Source organism: Molossus molossus, unplaced genomic scaffold, assembly GCF_014108415.1.
Source record: "Molossus molossus isolate mMolMol1 unplaced genomic scaffold, mMolMol1.p scaffold_m16_p_1, whole genome shotgun sequence".
Taxonomy (NCBI): domain Eukaryota; kingdom Metazoa; phylum Chordata; class Mammalia; order Chiroptera; family Molossidae; genus Molossus; species Molossus molossus.
This window is the reverse complement of record NW_023425344.1, coordinates 163,945,599-163,971,053: the sequence shown is the minus strand read 5'-3', so window position 1 is coordinate 163,971,053 and position 25,455 is coordinate 163,945,599. Positions and strand designations below refer to the sequence as shown.

The 25,455-nt window shown below is 38.7% G+C and overlaps 1 protein-coding gene across 15 annotated transcripts in view; it reads right to left on the bottom strand.

Moving 5' to 3' along the window:
• The window catches only part of LOC118619400 (sec1 family domain-containing protein 1), a 156,874-nt gene that overhangs the window by 83,528 nt on the left and 47,891 nt on the right, over positions 1-25,455 (bottom strand). For 14 of the 15 annotated variants that reach the window (XR_004957263.1, XR_004957266.1, XR_004957274.1 and 11 more), the window contains 4 exons: positions 24,308-24,457; positions 16,055-16,125; positions 9,690-9,778; positions 7,831-7,921 (listed from right to left, as the gene is read on the bottom strand). Coding sequence is in view for 12 of the 15 variants with exons in the window: in XM_036246121.1 (XP_036102014.1) it covers positions 7,831-7,921; positions 9,690-9,778; positions 16,055-16,125; positions 24,308-24,457 (401 nt within the window). In the remaining 3 variants the exon portion in view is untranslated. Of the gene's footprint in view, positions 1-7,830; positions 7,922-9,689; positions 9,779-16,054; positions 16,126-21,370; positions 21,584-24,307; positions 24,458-25,455 lie in introns of those variants that run through there. The other variant, XM_036246133.1, reaches the window with a different exon arrangement.

Sequence of the window (25,455 nt, the reverse complement as noted above, 5' to 3'; positions counted from 1 at the left end):
GTTGCGACAGAGAATGTACAAGATCAGAACTGGAACATCTTATTGTGCCAGAAAAGTAAGGAAATGGTCAAAGAATGATGGAGACATTTCAAAGGGTACAGAAGTTGAGCAAGGTTGCAGAATACAATCTCAATATATAAAAGTCAAGGGGGTATCTGTACACTTGCAATCTGCGATCCTAAAAATGAAATAATAATTTTAAAAAATTCCATTCATGATAGCATTAAAAATATAAAAAATAAATTTAGCATAAGTGTAAAACTTATATTCTACACACTATATAATATTACTGAAAAAAATTAAAGATCAAAAGGAATGAAAGGGAGCCCCACGGGGCAGCAGCACTCCCCAGCCGCTAGTGGCGGGACCTGGGCTCCACAGAGGCCTGTGCAGTCCAGCAGCCCACAAGAGCAGTGGGAAGCTGGAGCCCGAGAGAGACTGGTGTGATCCAGCTAAGCACCCGCGGGACATTCAGGGTGCTGATAGGGCTTAGCGACCCAGCAGGGACTGTGCGATCTAGTTACGCGTGGGACATGCAGGGTGCTGAAGCACCAGAGAAGACTCTGCGACCCGGCAGGGACTGCACAATCTAGTTACCCATGGGGCCTGTGGGGTGCTGAAGCACCAGAGAGGCCTGCGCGACCCAGCAGGGACGGTGCCATCCAGTTACCCATGGGACCTCCAGGGTGCTGAAGCACCAGAGAGGGCTGTGCGACCCAGCAGTCCACAAAATAGGCATAGAGCTGGGTCCCCAAAGGGACTGTGCAATCCAGTTACCCACAAGACCTGCAGGGTGCGGGGGCATCAGAAAGGCCTGCGCAATCCAGCAGTGCACAAGATAGGAGTAGAGGATGTGAAAATGGAGGCGGAATGAATAGAAGCTACACAGACAATCTTCCAGGACCAAATGGGAAATACAACTAAAATACAGACAAAACCTTGGAAAAAGGCAACAAAAAAGCAGCAAGACAGGACCATACAACCAGGGACACTGGTAGGATCTACGGAGGCACGAGAGAGTGGCGGGCTGGGAGCCCATGGACAACAGCAGTCTTAGCTGTGAGTAGCGCCTTTGGGGAATAAAGACCAAGCCCGCTCCACAGCACAGAGAGCCAGGACAGAGTGCTAAAATAGCCAAAGCCACTCACCTGGGGGCTACAGCAGAGGGAAGGCAGACTGGGCTGGAACTCTGGGGGGACACCCGGGATTTGGAGGGCACTCAGAGTTTTTGCTGAGTTGTGGCCACAAAGGACGGTGGCCAATTTGCTCCTTCCCAGAGCTGAGGGGAAAAGCAACAGCCCACACCCTCGGAGTTTCAGTCTTCCTCAGGTGAGGAAAAGAAATGCAAATTGAGGCTCATTAATAACCAGCATTTATCCACCCTCTCAAAATCCAGAACACCAGGGCTACATTCCAAGGCAGTGAGTAACTGAGACTACTAGCCACCAGGAAAAAGCTAGAGGATAACTGAACCTTTCCTGGGCTTGCAAATCTACCCAGGAAAGTAAGACTTGACAGTGGTGTTTAATGTGGGCCCACCCAGGCTCATCCAAACCCAGCAGAGGGAGCCACAAACATCAGAACACCAACACCCACAGGGAAAATTTGGAGGGCTCCAAAACCCACTGAGATAGCCAAAATGGTGAAACAAAGAAACAAATCCCAAATGAAAGAACAAGAGAACTCTATCGAACATGAGATAAATGAAATACAGCTAAGCAAATTATCACAGGTAGAGTGCAGAGCCATGATCTTGAGGAAGCTCAATGCATTAGTAAGGACATCAGCACCATGAGTAAAGATACAGAAACACTGAAAACCAACCAAGTGGAAATGAAGAATGACATAGCAGAAATTAAGAACACATTGGAAGGACTAACCAGCAGAGTGGAGGAAGCTGAGGACTGGATCAGTGAATTAGAAGACAGAGTAGGAAAAAAATCAACCAATCAGAAAACCAAAAGGAAAAAACAATGAAAAAACAGGAAGACAGCTAAAGAGAACTGTGGGACAACTGAAAAAGGTAATAACATTCGCATCATAGGAGTCCCCAAAGAGGAAGAAAATGGTCAAGGGTTAGAGAATGTATTTGAAGAAATAGTGACAGAAAACTTCCCTAACTTGGTGAAGGAAGAAGGCATTCAAGTTCAAGAAGCACAGAGAGCCCCAAGTAAGAAGAATCCAAACAGGCCCATGCCAAGACACATAGTAATTAAAATGCCAAAAATTAAAGACAAAGAGAGAATCCTAAAGGCAGCAAATAATGAGCAACAGGTTACCTACAAAGGAAACCCCATAAGGCTCTTAGCTGACTTCTCAACAGAAACACTACAGGCCAGAAGGGAGTGGCATGAAGTAATCAAGGTCATGAAAAACAAGGATCTGAATCCAAGACTACTCTATCCAGCAAGGCTATCATTCAAAATAGAAGGTCAAATAAAGAGCTTTCCAGACAAAAAAAGGCTAAGGGAATACATTAGTTCCAAACCAGCACTGCAAGAAATATTAAAAGGACTGCTGTAATTAGTGGAAGAAAAATAGAACCACACTAAACAAAAATGGCAATAAATAAGTACATATCAATTATCACCTTAAATGTGAATGGTTTGATTGTGCCGATAAAAAGACACAGGGTAGCCCTGGCCAGTTTGGCTCAGCAGTTAGAGCGTTGGCCTGCGGTCCGGAGAGACCCGGGTTTGGTTCCCGCTAAGGGCACGTACTTCGGTTGCAGTTTGTCCCTGGCCCTGGTTGGTCGTGCAGGTGGCAGCCACTCGATGTGTCCCTTCACGTCAATGTTTCTCACTCCCTTCCTCTCTCTCCCTCCCACTCTATCTGTACAAAAAAATGGAAAAATATCCTCGGGGGAGGATTAAAAAAAAAAGACACAGGGTAGCTGAGTGGATAAGAAAGCATGACTCACATATATGTTGTTTACAAGAGACCCACGTCATAACAAATGACTCAAATAGGTTGAAAGTAAAGGGATGGAAAAAAATTTTCTAAACAAACGGAAAGCAAAAAAAAGCTGGGGTAGCAATACTCACATCTGATAAAGTAGATTTCAAAATGAAGGTCATAACTAGACACAAAGAAGGCCACTACATAATAATGAAAGGATCCATCCAACAGGAAGATATAACCTTGGTAAACATATATACACCCAATATAGGAGCACCAACATATATTAAAAATCTTTTGGAGGACTTCAAAGGAGAAATCAACAACAATACATTCATAGCAGAGGACTTCAACACCCTGCCGACATCACTGGACAGATCTTCTAGACAAAAAATTAACAAGGAAACACAGACTCTAAATGAAGCACTAGATCAAATGGATTTAATAGATATCTACAGAGGATTACACCCCAAAACTGCAGAAATCACATTCTTCTCAAGTGCACATGATTCTCAAAGATAAACCACATGTTAGGGCACAAACTAAGTCTCTACAGGTTCAAGAAAATTGAAATCATATCAAGCATCTTCTCAGATCACAATGGCATGCAACTAGAAATCAATTGCAACAAGAACATGCAAAGACGTTTGAAAACATGGAGGCTAAACAGCATGTTATTGAACAATGAATGGGTTACCATGGAGATCAAGGAAGAAATTAAAAACTTCCTGGAAACCAATGAAAATGAACACACAACTACACAAAATCTATGGGATGTAGTGAAAGCAGTTCTGAGAGGGAAATTCATAGCACTACAGGCCTACCTCAAGAAACAAGAAAAATTTCTAATAGACAATCTAACCTCACAACTTAAAGAACTAGAAAGCAAACAAAAAGAAAACCCCAGAGCAAGTAGAAGGAAATAGTAAAGATCAGAGCAGAAATAAAAGACATGGAGACCAAAAAAACAATTCAAAGGATCAATGAAATAAAGAGCTGGTTCTTTGAAAAGATAAACAAGATTGATGGACCCTTAGCTAGACTCACCAAGAAACAAAGAGAGAGAACCGAAATACACAAATCAGAAATGAAAGAGGAGAAATAACTGATACCACAGAAATACAAAGAATCGTTAACAAATATCATGAACAATGATATGGCAACAAATTCGACAATCTAAGCGAAATGCACAAATTTCTAGAAACACACAGTCTCCCGAATATGAACCGGAAGAGATAGAAAACTTGAACAGACCTTTAACAACGAAAGAAATTGAAGATGTAAGCAAGACTCCCACCAAACAAAAGCCCAGGCCTGGACGGCTTCACAGGGGAATTTTACCAAACATTCAAAGAAGAACTAACACCCATTATCTTCAAACTATTTTAAAAAATCCAAGAAGAAGGAAGACTTCCAAACTCGTTTTATGAGGCCAGCATAATTCTAATTCCAAAACCACAAAAAGACACTACAAAAAAAGGAAAACTACAGACCAATATCCCTGATGAACAGATGCCAAAAATCCTGAAAAAAATACTAGCAAATCGAATCCAGCAATATATCAAAAAAAATTATTCACCATGACCAAGTGGGATTTATCCCAGGGATGTAAGAATGGTACAATATTTGCAAATCAATAAATGTGATACACCACATAAGCAAAATGAAAGATAAATATCACATGATCATATCAATAGACGTTGAAAAAGCATTCGACAAAATCTAGCACCCATTTCTAATAAAAATGCTCAGCAATGTGGAAATAGAGAGATCATATCTCGATATAATAAAGGCCATATATGAAAGACCTACAGCCAACATCATACTCAAAGGACAAAAATTAAAAGCATTTCCCTTAAGAACAGGAACAAGACAGGGATGCCCACTTTCGCCACTTTTATTTAACATAGTACTGGAAGTCTTTGCCACAGCCATCAGCCAGGAAAAAAAAAATAAAAGGGATCCAAATAGGAAAAAAGGAAGTGAAACTGGCATTATTCACAGATGACATGATAATATACTTAGAAAACTGCAGACTCCATCAAAAATCTACTACTTAATAAATGAATTTGGCAAAGTTAGAAGGATACAAAATTAACGTCAAGAAGTTGATGGCATTCTTATACACCAATGATGAATTCACATAAAGAGAAACCAGAAAAACAATCCCATTTACCATCACAGCAAAAAAATTAAGATATCTAGGAATAAACTTAACCAAAGAAAGAACCTATTCGCAGAAAACTACAGGTCACTGAAAAAGAAATAAAGGAAGATATAAAAAAGTGGAAGCACATACCTTGTTCATGGATTGGAAGAATTAACATCATTAAAATATCCATATTACCCAAAGCAATCTATAGATTTAATTAACATCATTAAAATATCCATATTACCCAAAGCAATCTATAGATTTAATGCAATCCCCATCAAAATATCAACAACATACTTCACAGAACTAGACATACTTCAAAAGTTCATATGGAACCAAAAAAGACCTCGAATAGCCACAGCAATCTTGAAAAAGAAGAATCAAGTTGGAGGGATCACAATACCAGATTTCAGGTTATACTACAAAGCCACTATAATCAAAACAGCCTGATACTGGCATAAGAACAGGCACATAGATTAATGGAACAGAATAGAGAACCCAGAAATGGACCCAAGACAATATGCTCAATTAATATTTGACACAAGGGGCAAGAGTATACAGTGGAGTAAAGACAGCCTCTTTAATAAATGGTGTTGGGAAAATTGGACAGCTACATGCAAAAAAATGACACTGGACCATCAACTTATACCATACACAAGAATAAACTCAAAATGGATAAAAGACTTAAGTGTGACTCATGAATCCATAAAAATCCTAGAAGAAAATGTAGGCAACCAAATTTCAGACATCATATGCAGCAGAATTTTCACTGATACATCACCTAAGGCAACAGAAACAAAGGAAAAAATGAACACATGGGACTACATCAAACTCAAAAGCTTCTGCACAGCAAAAATACAATCATCACAATGGAAAGGCAACCCACTGTATGGGAGAGCATAACTGCCAATGATACATCAGGTAAAAGGTTAATTTCCAATATATATAGAGTGCTCATACAACTCAACAAAAGGAAAACAAAGAACCCTATTAAAGAATGGGCAAAGGAACTAAATAGACACCTCTCTAAACAGGACATACAAATGGCTAAGAGACATATGAAGAAATGCTCAACATCACTAATCATCAGAGAGATGCAAATTAAAACAACAATGAGGTATCACCTCACACCTGTCAGAATGGTTCCCATCAACAAATGATCAAACAACAAGTGTTGGCGAGTGGAGAAACAAGTGGAGAAAAAGGGACTCTAGTACACTGCTGGTGGGAATGCAGACTGGTGCAGCTGCTATGGACACAATATGGTGTTACCTCAAAAAATTAAAAATTGAACTTCCATTTGACCCAGTGATCCCACTTCTAGGAATATACCCTAAGAAGCCTGAAACGCCAATCAGAAAGAATATATGTACCCCCATGTTCATAGCAGCACTATTTACAATAGCTAAGATCTGGAAACAGCCCAAATGTCCACCAGTAGACGAATGGATAAAAAGGCTGTGGTACATATACACAATGGAGTACTATGCAGCTGTAAGAAAGAAAGATCTCTTATCCTTTGAGACGACACAGAGGGACCTGGAAAGTATTATCCTAAGTGAAACAAGTCAAGCAGAAAAAGACAAATACCACATGATCTCACTTATTTGTGGAATATAATGATCTTAACACTCCGAGTAATAGGGTAGACCCAGAGACGTTGGAAGTAGGGTACAGACTGACAACCCTCAGAAGAGGAGGTGATGGGGGGGAGGGAATAAATAAACCACAGAACTTATATGCATGTATGCATAACCAATGGACATGGACAACAAAGCCGGGGACGGGGCAGGGGAGATGGGGAGGAGGGTGTCAATGGGGTAAAAATGGAAAAACATCTGTAACAAAAATAAAATTAAAAAAAAATAATAAAATAAAAAAATAAAGAAAAGGAAAGAGATTGATAAATTGTACCTCTTTTAAAAATGACATAGTTGGGTTTATGCAGGGTAAAAAGAGAAAGCCAGGCATCATTAACTATATAGGACACAAAATACGTGATCTTCAATAACAATTTAATTAGTTAAATTCAATAACAACTTCATTCGACAGTAAATAATAAGTAAAGATGCTCGTCATCTGTGGCAAACACTGTTAGCTACCTATCCAATATCCATTTCCCCCCTTTTCCTTGCTAAAAAAATCCAGATATCGTTTGGTGTGGAAATACACTCACCTAAACGTTAACTTTCATAGCCTCCTTTGAAGGTAATTCTACCCAGTGAGGCATAAATGAAAGTCTTCTGGGAACGCTTAGCGTTCCTGATCTCAATGAACAGCCGGGGTTGGCATATCCATTTCCCCCTTGCTCTTGCCTCGAGTGAAGATGTGATGCTACAGCTGCAGGTGCCACAATGAACCCACGAAGCAACAAGCAAGACAATGACAACAACAAACTCAAGATAACAGATCAGAAAGACAGAAGGAGACTGAGTCTTTCGATTACCTTACAGAGCTCCTGCACTAGCTTGGACTTCCTATTTATAGGATTCCTATTATCTTAGAAAAATAAAATCCAATTTTTAAAGCTGTACAGTTAGGTTTTCTGTTTTTGTTTGTTTGGTTGGTTTTGTTTTTTAAGCTAGACTCTGTTAATATAATGCTTCTTCAGCCAAATAAATAATTTTAATCTGTCAGGTTGGTGTTTAAATTTCAAACATAGTAATCAGAGTGGAGAAATGAGTAAGGGAATTTCTTATTTTTCAGACTGGACATCTAAGAATATTTTTTTTAAATCTGTTTTTACATTCAAGAATCAGGAAAATAAGAACTCACATTACCTGGCACATTCTGTCAATATTTTCTTCAGTTGGCATTACAAAATACACTGCAGGAACATCTGGAATAGGATCTCGATCTGAGTGCAAAAGCCTAGAAGACATAAAGAACACAAAACTCACTTTTTGCATAGTCACTTACCTAAAGATAGCTTAAAACAGTATTTCTCAAACTAGGAGGTCATTAGTTCAAGAACAATAACCAGAACTCTAAAAGCTCTTGCTGCAGTGATTCATTTAACCCAGCTCTCTCCTTTTATCAGTGTTACTATTTAAGTAGTTAGATCCTAATCTCCTTAGTCTTTATTTCTTCTACTTCAATTGCCCTACTTTTTTTTTTTTATCCTCACCCGAGGACATTTTTGTATTTCTCTTCAGATAGAGCAGGAGGGTGAGAGGGAGGAAGAGAGAGAGAGAAACACTGATGTGAGAGAGGCAAATCGAGTGGCTGCCATCCACACGACCCCGGCCGGAGTCAGGGACAAACTGCAACTGAGGTACGTGCCCTTAGCAGGAACTGAACCTGGGACTCTCTGGTCTACAGGCCGATGCTCTAACTGCTGAGCCAAACCGGCCAGGGCCAATTGCCCTACTTTTAATACCTCTTGTAATAATGTTCTTGAAAGAGAACTAAAGCACATTCAAAATCAATTTTATTCCCAGTTTTCATAGAAAAATGGTTGGGGAAGGTGAGTAGAAGGAAAATGAAGCTCTCTAAGAGAGAAAAAACAGAAAACTGAAAGTCTTTAGAAACTATAAAAAAATTCATCATAAATAAAATCAAATATATTTTTTAAATGAAAGGTATATAAATGCTTCCTTAAAGCTTTAAGAAAATTTATTTTTTTGTATTTATTGCTTCATAACAGAATGCATAAGAGATCTTCTAAGCACTCTAGTATTTTTATCACTTGATAATTTTTTTTTACAATCCAGGGAGTATATTTACTCAAATATCCAATATCAAATCACAAAATGTCTTTATTGTTCATTGTAAGACTTTTAGGAAATATAACTAACATTTCTATAATATTTTGTCATTATCCGTATATAAGCAATACTTTATGTACAATCTCCTATATATATTCTTCTATCTATAATATTTTAGTCATTCTTCTATAAAGGAGAGTGAAAGAGGCATATGCAATTTATTAAACATCTAAGAAGCAATATAATCAAATAAATTTAGTACTTAAGAAGACTATATAGATAGAGCCTCCTATGGTGATTAAAAGTTATTATTTCATAGTTACTTAAAAATTTCATACTCATGGTAAACTAACTTAGATATTCATCTTTTTAAAAGTATATTTAAGCCTAGCTGGTGTGTATCAGTGATTGGGTGTCGACCTATGCACCAAGAGGTTGCCGGTTCGATTCCCAGTCAGGGCACATGCCCCGGTTGTGGGCCCAATCCCCAGTGGGGGGCATGCAGGAGGAGTCCAGTCAATGTTCTCTCTCATCGATGTTTCTATCTCTGTTTCTCTCTCTCTCTAAAATAAAGGAAAAAAAATAAATTAAATAAAAGTATATTTAAGTTAAATAAATAAAAAATTTTCAGAGCTGGAAGAGACCTCAAGACAACCAGTTCTTTTTCTTCACGTAAGAGGGTAAACCAGTCTTTAGGAAAAGATATAAGAGAAAAACATTTAAATTTTGGTATTGGAAAGCCTTAGACTAAGGATTATTTTTAACTTCAGAAGGGATGAATAAAAGAAGATAAAAAAAGCTGTTCTATACAAGTACTCTTAACATTATTTTCTCTATAAATATCCCTTAATAATTGATTTTAGAGTGGCCAAAGAAATCTGTAACAAGTATCTGAAAACAAATGCCATCAGTAGAAATACGTTAAAACTCACAGGTGCAGAGTGATTCCCATGTCTCTCAGTTCCTTCACAGATAGCAGAGGAGAGATGATATCTTGGCCAAATCTGTCATAAATGAGCACCTAGTAAAAAATTGTGTTTTTTAAGCATCATTATCAGTGAACAGTCAATAGAGAACCCATACTGAGACAATGCTGAGATATGTTTTATTTTAATAAATCAAATATATGGAATTTTTATATATACCCCAATTTAATATATTCTATTATTTTCACCAAAATGTCCATTCATGCAGTAATCCATTCTTAAAAACATTACTAATTAGGCTAAAATAAATTGATAATTACATAAATTTCTTTTTATGGACTACTTTTTCTAGGTTAAAAAATATATTAGAGAACTTCTAGTCAAGATGGTAGAGAAGGTAAATGCTATGCTTTCCTCCTCCAACAACCACATCAAAATTACAACTAAACTACAGAACAATCACTGTTGAGAACCACCTGAAGACTAGCTGAACAGAATTCCTATAACTAAGGACATAAAGAAGCCATGTGGAGACTGGCAGGAGGGGTGGAGATGTGGTACAGACTGGTCCCACACCCACATGTGGCAGTTAAGAATAAGGAGGGATATCTTGGCTGTGGAGGTACTCCTTGAAGAACGAGGGATCCCAGCCCATGGCACCAGTGATAGGAAGAAGAGTCCCCAAAACATCTGGCTGTGAAAACCAGCAGGGATTGGGTTCAAGCAAGGGAGGGCGGAGCCCAGGGGGTTGCTGCTGTAGACCTAGGCACTGCAGTCTTAAAGGGCCCGAAACAGTCTTATTCACTTACAAACTCACTCTGGGCCCCAGCACAGAGTAGCAGCTTGAAAAGCACCAGGGACATAGTGGGAGGAAATGAATGATCTGGATTCAGGGTGAGGGCCGCAGGGGCAGCTCTCCCTGGGACCAAACTGCTGGCAGGTGCCATTATTCCTTTGCTGAGCTCATCCCCCCAACCAGCCTGCAGGTACAGGTGGGAACCAAATCTGAGTCTCTATCAAACTGGACTCACCCTGGTGCTTCCCTGAAAACGTGCCCTACTCAACTCATGCACCAGCCCAAACCTCTTTTAGCAGCTATTCCTCACAAGCCATCGACCTTGGCACACGTCTTGGACTTTACTAAAATCTCTCCAAGTCCACAATCTCTAAACAAGCAGTGGATGGCCTTAGTATACCCTGCACCTCTTCCTAAGTAGCCCCAGGCATGAGTGGCAGTTGGACTCAGTTTGCAGCATAGACTTTCCCAGGCACCTCCAAATCCAGTACAGGCTGCAAACAACCACAGATCATTGTAATTCCTACTCAGTGGCCCTGGCCAGGCACAGGCATTGGCTGACCTGGAAGTGCATGGGAGCCCCTCCCAAGAGGCCCCAGAAGCAACACACCCAGTGGCCAGCTTCGGACCACAACAGAGCACTACCAAATTAGCTCCACAAATGACACACCTAAAAAGTGGACTTAGTAGGCACCAGAACCATGATACAATGAATCCCACTCCATGGGGTCAACCCCACACTACAGCTCGTCCATTGTAATCATGGCCAATCCTCACATCCAGCAGTCAGCCTGAGGGTCAATCCTACCCACTCATGTGCAAACAGCAATCAAGGCTCAACTACAAAAGAAGGGTGCATACAACCCACACAAGACACACCCCTGGAGCACCCAGCTCAGGTGACCTGAGAGTCTGCACCACCGGGCCCCACTCTTGTCATCTACTACAAGACACCTATCACAGAAGGCCATACTGCCAAGACTGGGAGACATAGCAGATATATCTAGTGCCTAGAAATAAACACAGGGAATCAGTCAAAATGAGAAGAAAAGAAACATGTCCCTAATGAAAGACAAGGACATAACTCCAGAAAAAGAATTAAACAAAATGGAGGCAAACAATTAGCCAGAAACAGAGTTCAAAACACTGGTTATAAGGATATTCAATGATCTCAGGGGAAGAATAGATGAAATCAGCAAGAACTTACCCAAAGAGATAGAAACCACAGAAAGAAACAATGAAGAATACAATAACTGAAATGAAGAACACATTACATGGAATCAACGGCAGATTAGATGAGGCAGAGAACTGAACCAGTGGTTTGGAACACATGGTAGCAGAAAACACCCAATAAAAACAGCAAAAAGAAAAAAAGACAGTTTAAGGGACATCTGGGACAACTTCAAGCCTAACAACATTTGGTACCAGAATGAGAAGAGAAAGAGCAAGGGATTAAAAACCTATTTGAAGAAATAATGACTGTAAACTTCCCTAACCTGGTGAAGAAAATAGACATACAATTACAGGAAGAGCAGAGAGTCAAAAACAAGGTGAATCCACGGAGGCCCATACCAAGACACATCATAATTAAAATGCCAAAGGTTAAAGACAAAGAGAAAGTCTTAAAAGCAGCAAGAGAAAAGCAGTTTATTACCCGTAAGGGAGCTCCCATAAGACTGTCAGCTGATTTCTCAACAGAAATATTTCAGGCCAGGAGGGAGTGGCACAAACTAATCAAGGTAATGAAAAGCAAGGATCTGTGACCAAAATTACCCAGCAAGGCTGTCATTTAAAATTGAAGGAGACACAAAGATCTTTCCAGACAAGAAAAAGCTAAAGGAGTTCATCACCACTAAACCAGTATTACAAGAAATGTGAAAGGGACTTATTTAAGACAAAGGAAGAGAAAAAAAAAAGATAAAAAATTATGAATAATAAAATGGCACTAATGACTTGTCAATCAATAATTACTTTAAATGTGCATAGATTAAGTGCTCCAAAGGACATAAGGTGGCTGAATGAAAGAGAAAACAAGACCTATACATATGTTGCCTAAAAGAGATCCACTTCAGTGATTTGGAACACAAGGTAGCAGAAAACACCCAATAAAGACACACAGACTGAAAATAAAGGGATGGAAAAGAATATTTCATGATAATGAAAATGAAAGAAAGCTGGGGTAGCAATACCTCTATCAGATAAGAGAGACTTTTAAAAAAAGGTCATAGAGACAAAGAAGGACGTTTCATATATAATGGCTTAGATATGGAAGCAACCTAAGTGTCCATCAACAGGCAACTGGATCAAGAAGCTGTGGTACATATATATAATAAAATATGATTCAGTCATAATAAAGAATGAAATATTACCATTTGCAACAACACTGATGGACCTAGAGGCATCATGATAACTTAAATAAGTCAGACAGAGGAAGATTTTATTTGCATGTGAAGTCTAAAAAATAAAATAAATGAACAATCAAAACAGAAATAGCCCTGACTGGTTTGGCTCAGCGGTTAGAGCGTTGACCTGTGGTCCAGAGAGACCTGGGTTTGGTTCCCACTAAGGGTACGTACCTCGGTTGTAGTTTGTCCCCGGCCCTGGTTGGGTTGTGTGGGTGGCAACCACTTGATGTGTCCCTTTCACATCGATGTTTCTCTCTCTCTCTCTCCCTCCCACTCTATCTGAACAAAAATGGAGAAATGTCCTCGGCTGAGGATAAAAAATATATAAATAAATAAACAAACAAAAAAACAGAAATAAACTCATAGATACAGAAAACAAACTAATGTTGCCAGACGAAAGGGGAGTCAGGGGGCTGGGTAAATAAGTTGGAGGGATTAAGTAGTACAGATTGACAATAAGAAAACAGTCATGGGCATAGCTCATGAACACAGACAACAGTGTGGTGAAGGCCAGGGAGGGGTGGCGGGGGCTAGGTGGAGGTGGGCAAAGGGAAGGGGAAATAGGGCCATCTGTAATAATGTCAACAATAACAACAAAAATTGTAAAATTAAAAAACAGTAAACAGTCATGGGGATGTAAAGTACAACATAGGGAATAGTCAATAATACATATATGTATGTGTGTACACACACACACACACACACACACACATATTTTAATCCTTACCTAAGGATATTTTTCTATTTATCTTCTGATAGAGTGGGAGAGAAAGAGAGAGAGAGAGAAACATCGACGTGAGAGGAACACATCAACTGGTTGCCTCCTGCACGACCCCGACCAGGGCAGGGGACAAACCGTAATCGAGGTACGTACCCTTGGCCAGAATCAAACTTGCAACTCATTGGTCTGCAGGCTGATGCTCTACCACTGAACCAAACCAGCCAGGGCAATAGTCAATAATAACTTAACAAACATGTATGGTTCCAGGTGGTTAGTACACTTAGGGCGGAGGTCACTTCTTAAGTTACATAAATGTCTAACTACTATATTTTACGCCTGAAACTAATGTAAAGTTGAATGTCAACTAAAATTGAAAAAAAATACTAGAGACTATAAAATCTTTATCTTAAGCTATAATAAAGGACTTCTGAACAAAAAATGGAGAAATGTCCTCAGGTGAGGACATTTGAATACGAGAGACTAAAAATACTAGAGACTACAAAATCTTTATCTTAAGCTATAATAAAGGACTTCTGAACACACAGCAAACTCACATATGCTCCCTTACTCAGTTCATATATATCCTTTCTAAAAAGAGAAAAGTAAATATTAGGCACTCTCAACACTAATGTGTAACAAGTTCCAAGACTGTAAATAAAATTTAGTAATTTAAACATCTCAGGTTAATAAGAAACTCATTTAAAAAATTAAGCCCCTAAAGAGTACCTGATTGCCTTATTCTGTCAACATGCACTTCCTCACATTCTAAAAGTATCAAAACAGCCCTGGCCGGTTTGGCTCTGTAGTTAGAGCATTGATCCATGGACCAGAGAGTCCCAGGTTCGGCTCCTGCATGTACCTTGGTTGCGGTTTGTCCCCGGTCCCGGTTGGGGTCGTGTGGGTGGCAATCACTCGATGTGTCTCTCTCACATCAATGTTTCTCTCTCTCTCTCTTCCTCCCATCCTCTCTCCCTCCTGCTCTATCTGAAGATAAATGCCAAAAAAAAAAAAAGGTCCTCAGGTGAGAAGGAAAAAAAAATAGAGGTATCAAAACAAATGAGGAGTGGTAAGAATTCTAACTCAAAATTAGTTTTAGAATTAAGGCAAATAAATGAGACACGTCCACTAGTGTTTCTCACAACTACCTTACTAACTCTTTATGGAGTAATAAACTGCTAATGAAAGAATGAAACATTCAGTCATAAAAACATGGTTTTCTTGCCCTAGCTGGTTTGGCTCAGCGGTTAGAGCATCGGCCTGTGGTCCAAAGAGACCTGGGTCGGTTCCTGCTAAGAGCATGTACCTCGGTTGCAGTTTGTCCCCGGCCCTGGTTGGTCGTGCAGCCACTCGATGTGTCCCTTTCACGTCAATGTTTCTCTCTCTCTCCCTCCCACTCTATCTGAACAAAAAAAGGAAAAATGTCCTCGGGTAAGGATCAAAATAAACATGGTTTTCTTGAATGCCACTATTTCCTTTAGAAAAGCCAAAAATCTTCCTGCTTTAGTTATGATGTTGTATCCCTCAAAAGCCGTCCCTCCTTAAATCTCAATATATCTTGTGATGCAGAGATAGATATCTATACCTAAAAATACTGAAGTTATGTAATTTAAAAGCTCAATATAGACTTTAGAAACAATAAACAAAGTATACTTTATGCGAGGGACAATAAGATGCCCATAAATAAAGAGAAAAGAGGGAGGAAATTAGGGGACATGCTGAAGCTTAAACTATGAATTCAATATAAATGGTTTGAATCACCTTTTGAGTTAAAACAAAGTACTTATAAGGACTCATGGAGAATTTTCAAAACACCCAAAATTGTAACCAAAATGACTTATTCTTAATTCCAGGCAAGAGAGAAGTTTAAAGTGTTTATAAACCATTAAGTTTGAACCTAATCAACTGTATTATCTCTTTGAAGAAAGAGCTAGAGTGAGCATGAAATTCAGAATGAAGAAGTTCAGAGAATAGGAAGTTTTCAAGGTTCTCCAGTATTTCTCAGGGAGAAAGATTATGGAGTGCTTTCTGGTCCAATTAATAGTTTTACTCATCACAAATTAATAAAGTAGCATTCTGGTTTACAGATCACTCTCTCAAGAATTGGTTCAAATGGACCAATTCCCTGAGTCTGACTAACCCTGAGAAAGTTTGCAAGATCCAAACTCTGGACTTGCAAAGCTAAGGAACAAAACATTAACCACAGTCAAGACCTATCAGAGTGGTGCTGCCTGGAGATCAGGTTTCCTTAGATGAAATGTTACTATCATCACCTGTCTTACTCCATATAATATTTATCAAAAAGAGTAACATTAAGCCATGTTAAATAAAAATAAAATATTCATGCATTACAAGTAAAATGCTACTGTGAAGTATTAACAAGAAATTCTCTCCAATCACCTTCAACAAGGGCTGAGAAAAAGGAAACAGTTCCATTAAAATAAACTCTTACCTTCCATACTGGTTCTCCAGTGCTGTTTTTAACATGAGGCACATTGAAATTCAACATACGTTTCAAAGCCACTGGAAATGAAAATAGTCTCATTAAATATTACCACTGTTTTTTAGGATTTCACTTTCCCCCCACATTTATTACTTACTAGTTCAAAACAAAATACACAAATTATTCTAGCAAAACCGATTAATCAAATGACTGGATACGTAGAAGTGGGGTCAGACTTTATAAGAGTATTCCATCAACAGCTAATTGGCATGATTTGGGGACTTTCTAAAATACCACAGGCATCTGTTGCCAGATGAAAATGTGAAAAAAATGTCCAGAAAGAAGCTTTTACCACTTCTCCTGATGATCCCACAGTACATTTTATATAGATGCAAAATAAATGTTGTCAATCACAAATCTGCAGAGGCCTCAACAGATAGCTGGTGCTGTTGTCCACTGTACAGTTAAAAGCACAGATTAGATCAGTCTTTCAAAAAAATTATCTGTATATTTAACTGGTTCATATACAAAATTCTTCATACAGTAGGTCTATTTTTAAGTCATCTTGGGCTACTTTTTAGGACCAGTTTACCTTGTCAGATTCACTGGAAAGTTTTATTGCTTATATGCTCCATGGAAAAGTGAGACTTTTATATAGATATGGTAGATAACTGAGAACTCCTGCTAAGAAAATATACAATTTCTAAAATCACAGCAGTTACACTTTATGTTATATAGTATTTTATAATTTTTATTGCTCATCTGTTTATGTGTTACCACAGACTCAAGTATAATTAATTTCTAAGGAAAATAAAAATCTCGATGTATGTCTGTGTGAAGATGATATGGCCAAATAGTCAGGGCAGGGTACTCATTAGGTGATTTAATTATTGAAAGACTGGCAACACTAAACTCTACTTGGTTGATGTTTAAAAGCATTTTGATTAGGCTTTATTTAGTAATACAGAATAATCTACAAGCCCGATTTCTACCAGAGAATTACATAATACTCAAATTACCCGAATATCAATTTATAGCATATTCATTCACTCACTAGAAAAACTTCTATTAAGTGCTTGTTTCTCAAAGCAGGTAAAATAAGAAATTGCACTTCGGTGATATATTTGTATATTTGTGTGTATACATACAAACATAATATTTTGGTAAAATATTAGTAACTAATGCCCAGCCAATAATACACATTGTCAATACCGAATACTAATTTACACCTATTTCAGAGGCTCATGGGTGTTAGGGTATTATATACAAAAATATTACATAAACAAACAAAAACCACTTTGGTACTTACAACTGAATTAATACAGGAAGCACAGAAGGTGCTCCAGGATTAACTCTCCCACTGTGCTTTAGAAGAGCTCATCCTCCCACCTCCAGGCAAAACGAATACCACCACCCTGGCACTCATGGCCCGAGAGAGAGAAAATCATGTTTTTGGGAACAGCTGTTCACACTTGCCACAGGACAACTAGGAAGAACCATCTGAGAGCTATACAGTGTTTTCCAGAGGTGGGCCTTAGCTAAATCAAAGAGGCCAAATAACAGCAGGTATTTGCCCTCCCAACTCTGAGCCTTGGTTAACTTGTTAACAGGGATTTTGATACAGTGGATTTGTTGATCAAGGTCAATGTCTGTGTCCAAATAACGTATAAGAATGTAATTTTCGCCCTGGCCGGTTTGGCTCAGTGGTTAGAGCATCAGCCTGCGGTCTCGAGAGACCCGGGTTCGGTTCCCACTAAGGGCATGTACCTCGGTTGCAGTTTGTCCCCAGCCCTGGCTGGTCGTGCGGGTGGCAGCCACTCGATGTGTCTCTTTCATGTCGATGTTTCTCTCTCTCTCTCTCTTCCTCTCTCTCTCTCCCACTCTACCTGAACAAAAAAATAGAAAAAATGTCCTCGGGTGAGGATAAAAAAAAAAAAAAGAATGTAATTTTCCTTTCATCAGAGTAACGCACTAAGGGCTTAAATCATTGCTTTTAAGTCAAATGACAAACCAGTTTTCTTTACTGGCCCTAAACATACTATGCATAGTCCTAGATTTGGTTAATGTAGTTTCACCCTTACCTGAACTGTTTTCTTCACTTACTATATGCTCAACTATATTTACTACTCATTCAACAAATGTTTAGTGAGTGTTTACCATCTGCTGGAAGCAGCTTTAGCTGTTGGCACTAAAAACAGACGCAATAAAAGTTACCTATCCTCAAGTAGCTTTCATTCTAGTTGGGGGACAAAGACAACAAAATAAATAAAACATGTGGTATGTGAGATCATAAATGCTATGGAGAAAAACAAGGAAGGGAAGGGTAAGAGGTCACTCAAGGATATTTTTCCATTGATCTTTAGACAGAGTGGACGGGGGAAGCAGGGGCATGAGGGAGAAAGAGAGAAAGAGAAACATCAATGGTGTGAGAGAGATACATTAATTGGTTGCCTTCCTCACGACTCTGACCGGAACTGGGAATCAAACCTGCAACCCAGGTACGTGCCCTTGCCCAGAATCGTACCCATGACCTTTCCATCTGTAAGCTGACGTTCTAGCCACTGAGCCAAACCAGTCAGGGCAGTTGTGGTGTAATTTTAAATTGTCAGGAAAGGCCTCCTGAGTAGGTACCATCTGAAGACCTAAAGAAAATGAGGGAGTGAGCCACAGATATCTCTAAAAGAATATTTCAGATAGAAAAAACAAATATAAAGGCTCTGAAGTGGGAACTCTGGTGTGTTCAAGGAAAGGGAAGAGTAATAGGGAGTGAGGTCCAAAAGTTAAGTGGGAATCAGATCATATGGAGCCTTGTAGACCACTGTAAGATCACTCTGGCTTTTACTATGAGGGTTTTGAGCAAATATGTGACATTTGGGTACTGTGTGAAGAAAAATGAAGGGCAACAGGGATGTAAAAGCAAGGAGATCGCCCTGGCCGGTTTGGCTCAGCGGTTGGAGCATCAGCCTGTGGACCAGAGACTCCTGGGTTCGGCCCCCTGCTAGGCACACGTACCAAAAAGAAAAAAGAAAAAGCAAGGAGAACAATAGGGGATTACTACAGAAATTCATGGTAGCTTGGACCTGGCTGATAGCAATGACAAAGTTCAGGTCCTGGAAATATTTTCAGAGTAGAGCTGACAAGACTTACTGACATACCTGACATGGAATATGAAAGACAGAAGTCAAGAAAACTTCAAGGTTTTTGACCGGAGCAACTATAATGATGGAGTTGCCATTAATTGATATGGAGTAGACTGAGTTCAGAGGAGAGAGATAGGCTAGAGAGATAAACTTGGGGTTCATTTGTATATAGATAGTACTTATTTAGCCAAGAGGCTCAAGAGATCACAAGAGAGAAAGCAGTTGATCTGCGGCTCTCCAATGCTCAGAAGTGGGGGAGCTGAACAAAACTAAAACACAGGATTCCGCTTGTTGAACTAAAGGTAAGAACAGAGCTCTGGCCGGTTTGGCTCAGCGGTTAGAGCGTTGGGCTGAGGTCCTGAGAGACCCGGGTTTGGTTCCTGCTAAGGGCATGTACCTTGGTGGCAGTTTGTCCCTGGCCCTGGTTGGGTCGTGCGGGTGGCGGCCACTCAATGTGTCCCTTTCACGTTGATGTTTCTCTCTCTCTCTCTTCCTCTCTCTCCCTCCTGCTCTATCTGAACAAAAAATGGAAAAATGTCCTCGGGTGAGGATTAAAAACAAATAAACAAACAAAAAATAAAGGTAAGAATAGAGAAGGCAGTGGTCCAGGACACTTTCATAAACAAGATGACTTCTGAGGTGAACTTTGAGACGAATAAAGATTCTTCAGACAAGCAAAGCAAAAAACAGACATCTCCAAAATGGAGATAATAATACATATAAAAAGAATTTAAACCAGTGCCGGGCAATACTAAATGCTCAATACATATCAACCATGATCTAACCAAATAGATTGTAAACTCCTCTTTATCACACCATTTGGTATTTAAAATAATTGAGAATTGACTGTGAGTCATTCCCCAAAACATTCTCAATAGACATCAGGGAAACGTTGAATTCTGCTACTATAGCATATATAAACGAGTTTAATCTTTCTCTGAAAATAAAACAGAATTTAACTAGATTACTAAAATGATAAATTAATGATGTGAAATCTTGCTCTGCAGAAATTGAGATCATGCTATTAGATTTAAATTAAAAAAGTGTCTGTATATAAAAATTACTACCATACCAATTTTCATTTTTAAAAAAGTTCCCTTGTATTGGTACAGAGTCTTCTTTCACATCTTTCTTAATTTTAATATGTAGTATGCCCTACTTCACTGAGCTTCATTAAGCTGTCAGAACCACATCTCTAAAACGAGCAGGATTCTATTTGCTTACAGAGATAAAATGAATGGCAGATATTCCCCAAATCTTATTTGGACTTTCATATATTTATGTCTGCCTTCATCTGGTATCTTATACTAAATTATCTATTGGGGAAAGCTAAACACAACTCTCTGTGCACTGTGTGTCATTATTAAATTGAAGTCTGTCGTTCACTTTTTTTTTTTTTTTTTTTAAATCCCAAGGAATGAATTAAGCACAACCAAAATCCCTGCTGTAGGTCACATTAATTGTAACCAATTATTTTCCTATTCATACTTACATGCAAAAATACAATGATTACGAGAGACAGAATTTCCAAGTATGCACCTTCTTGATGGCTTATTTCTATTAGCTCTTCAGAACGAACAGCTTGCCAACTTTTAAGACAATCAGCTAACAGTTATAAACCATCAGCTCGTAGCTAACAGGTATAATGCAAGTTGCCATCAGAAAGTTTACAAAAAATTAAGACAAAACTAAGAATCTCTAAGGCAGAAAGGTGAAATGGCAGAACGTAAGCTGCCCTGAAAAGCATATTAAAATTTTTTGACTGTGGTGGAAATGCCAGAAAACAAAACTCTCTCGACCCTATTCAAACTGGGAGAGAACCGAACCAGCACAGAAACAAACCCGGAGACCTCATAGGTGGCAACACAGGGGAAAAAATGCCAGCCGCCAGATTCTGTCACGACGGCCTCCCAGCAGACGAGACAAGGCAGGACCACAGCCACCGGCACACTGCTGGAGCCCCTTCTCCTGCACTGAAGAGCGGCCGAGCTCCCACGTCCATGGCATCTCTTCCTTGAAAACTCAAAAGGGGAGGGGTTCCCGATGCTCCGGGAACTGGGTTAAACTCCTCCAGGTCCGTCTCCCCGCTGCACGCACCGCGTCTAAGGGAGGGCGACCAGTCGGGGAGGAGGACGTCCCACCGCAGGCACAAACCACAGGGAGAAGGGCATAAAGAAGTTGGTACCTGTTTGTCTCTCTCGGATACTAGCCGCCGCCATCTTGGCTCCCACCATCCACTGCCCGGCTGGCGAGCAGAGCCCAGGATGACGTGGCCGCCGCAACCGCCCCGGAAGCAAAGCCCGGAGGGGCGGGGCCAGAGGAAGTTCTTGGGGGTTGGACCCCGCCTCCTCCAGGACGGCTCTCCCACCGCTTCAAACCTCCGCAGGACTTCGAACCCAGTGCCGGTTCATACCTGAACCCCGTGGCGTTTTTCAGCTGCGGAATAATAGGATTTTTTATTCTATTTGTTCAGGCCACCGCCTCTCAAACAGTAGCTGCTTTCAGTTGAGCTCTTACGGTGGGAGCGGAGTGTAGTGCAAAGAACATAATTAAACGCCGGACTGTTGGGTCATTTACAGATCACTAACTGGTGAGAATACTTAGGGGTTTAAGGACCAGGACTAACGTCGTTAATTGAAACTCCGGTAACAAAGTAGGCACTTAAATGCTAGCTGCCTCTTCTGTTTCCTCTTCGCTCCCCTTTACTGGGAAAGGCGGCTTTGGAGCAATGTTTTTCTCAGTGGTCTGGCTTTATGGTGTTTTGCTAACATGGACACAAGAACCAGAAGGATGCAAAATGGCAGAGATTTCCTCCCATCCCTTTGGTAATTGCAAAAATCACAAAACACTGCTTTGGGGGAGAGTAGGTAAGTGGATTTGGCTGGTGTTTTAATGTACACATGAAGCCACGTGGTCAAATGTACCCAATATTGATGATTCCCAATTTAATCCATAGATTTTTATTGGATGTCAAAAACGGATCCACAAAGACAGCTCATTTCCCATATGTTTAGAGTTCACTGATGACATAGCACTAGCTGTTTATGTTCATTCTAAAGCTGCGCCAGATTCTGAAATGAAATTAAGTGTCTCAAAAACTGCTTTCAAAACAACTTTCAAATTTATATGAGAAATTAGTTAAAAGTTACCCTAACAACTACACGAAAAGCACATTTCTGTAATAAAATATTAACTTCTCTATTTCACCAATAAAAGTCATTTATTTTTACAAAACTTAAGACAGGTGATCTTATTTAAAACACCATTAGGAAATGCCCTAGAATTGAGCTTACATTCTTTTTCTTGTGTAATTAAAATTATTTTTCAGCTTCATGGAGAATTGACAAAATCTGTAAGGTATTTAAAGTGTATATCGTGATGACTGACATATACATTGTGAAAAGATTCCATCTAGTGAATGATCACATCCATCCCCATGAGAACAATTTAGCTCTACTTTTAAGCACATTTCAATGATAAATACAGATATCAACTGTAGTCATCATGTTATATATTAGTTCCTCAGACCTTATTCATCTTGAAGCTGAAAGTTACAATTGTTTGACTTCTATGTACCAGGGGATGGGATCTGGGGGACAGAGAGGTTGGTAAAAGTTATGAATCGTTAAGAATTGCATTCTCTCTCATTTCTATAGCTAGTTGGCATAGTCACTAAGAAATTAACTGGAATTACTGTTTTATTCAGTGTTATCACCAATATTTTTAAATAGTTTAAAAAAACAAACAAAAAACCCTCACCGGAGGTTGTTTTAATTTATTCTAGGGAGAGAAGGGAGGGAGGAAGATTGATGTGAGATACATGGGTCAATTACCTCCAAAACCCACAAACTTTTGGTGTATGGGGTGATGCTCCAACCACCTGAGCCACCTAGCTAGGGCTATCACCAATATTTTGAAGGAATCACCAATGATCTAGGTGTGTTGAGAATAAACAGAAATGACAGTTCCTGCCCTATGTGAAAGTTCTTCTTCAGTTTTTGTGTCCATGGAATATAAAATATACAGGCTTTCTGGCTTTCCAACACCTGAGAGCCCAATCTTATTCATTTGGGTACTTATACTCTCAAATTCAAATCGATCATTTAACCATTTCAGCTCCATCAGACTTCTCCCTAATACTATACATAAAACCATATTAAAATGCTAAGAAAATGTTTAACATTTATATACAGTATCAACATAAAACTGATAAAAACTATTCTCAACAAGGAGTGCACATAATGTGGTCAATAAACTTATAGAAAAATATGCCCCACAGATGAATAGTAGTAGACAAGTAGTCTCTGTAAGGCTGAGACTAAGGTATCTGGTACATATTTGAATCAAATAATAAAAATAAATTGTGGCTTCAGAATATCAGTTAATCTAACTTATTGTACCCCTTTATCCAACTCTACCTACCCAGATTTTTGGCTTAAATAATTTATTCTGGTAAACTGTAATCCTTCATTCAAGAGAGTTTCCTAAGTGCAAGCTGACAGTTCGCAGGATCTCTCAAACGCAGAAAGAATCTATCTACTTAATATTTTTGGAATCTTAACCTTGTTAAATCATGTCAAGTTATTTAACTAAGTTTATATAAGCATTTCACATTTAGTAGCATAAACATTTATTTTAAAAACTTCATTTAAGTGGCATGTTTTTTTGGCTACATCTGATGTCTTCAAAAGGGGGGGATGGGAATAGGCTGCCATATAAACTATCACCTAGTACAATACCTGGCATACAGTAAGTATTGGAATACGTTTGGCAACTGAGAAACAGTCAAAATGAGAACTTAAAAACTGGGTTTCTTCAAAGCAACCCAAACATTCCTAAACTACACATAATACACATTCAAGCAATCCATCATTCAATGTGTTCTTACGCTTTGTATTGCATTACTCGAAGCACAAGACTTTGTGTTGCATTACTCGAAGCATTAAAACTAGTTTAATAGCTTACTGTGAACATAAAATGAAGCATGTGATAATCACTATATAAAAAGATCACATATTTATAAATAGAATCATTTTTTGGTTGACTGTTTTCTTTATAAACAGAATCTTGTTCTAATTTCTTATGACTGGAATGCTAAAGGCAAAGTCACTGAAAAACTTACCTATTATACTTTCCTTAGCATTAAGTAGCAAGTGCAAAAACTCCACTAGCTTCCATATTAGTAGGGACAAAAATGATAAAAACTTTTGGTATAAAGTAGAAGTCAAGTGATTTCTCAAATGAAGGCTTTTTACTTGACACAAAGAATGACCTATTCATAAATGGGAATTAAATATGACAAAATATAAAATCATAAGCTAGTTTCTGATACTTTAAAGAATATTTACCTTAAATACTAAAATAACCAAGTAGAAGAATAGTAGAAAATTGTATAAAAAAACTTTCAGATGAAGTTCTCACACCAAAAAGTTTAAAAGCGGTGACTATAAAACTAACCAAAGACCATTAATAGCAGATACATAATAGGCAAATTTTTGGTTTTCTTTGATATTAAGAGCAATAGAAAACAAGCTTGAAATATATGACATTTGGATGAAAATATTTAAGAAATACATACATACATAATGGTTTATAGCATTATTTCTTTTGAAAATCAATTAATTATCAGTAAGAAGTATGCACTGGCCATAACAGTGAATAGAAAAAGAACATTCAGAATACAAACCATTTGACATAGTAACACTGCAGAAAACAACCTACAAGTTTCTCTGATATGGCCTGACTACACAGATTAATCTTTAAAAATCATACTAATGGAAAATCCTTGAAACAGAAAACGTTTTTCAATATGAATACTTAGGCTTCAGTTTAAACCAAGAATATCCTAATGATTATTCACAACTTATCCCTAAGGCCCTGACTATGCATAAAGTAAGTGAGCAATTGAAATACTGTTTTGATTGTATCCAAACCAAGCTCCCTTCCTCCCTCCTACCCCTCCCCACCTAAAAAGTGTGTGCGTGCTCATTAGCTTAATATACCACAGTAGGGGAAATTAATTAAAACTACAAATAACCAGAAAATTCTTTGAATTAGATTTTTGTTTGTATTGGTTTAGTGGCTTTTAAATTTTATAAAACTAGGTAGGTTAAGAAATAAAGTAGCCAATATTATCAACACATTTGAAATATATGACAAGTTTGAGATTTACATTAGATGTTCAAACTCATTTTTGATAATCGGTCTTTTAATTACTTTCAATAATCTAAATTTAACACAAGACAAAGAAATGTTCTAAAGTTCTTGAAA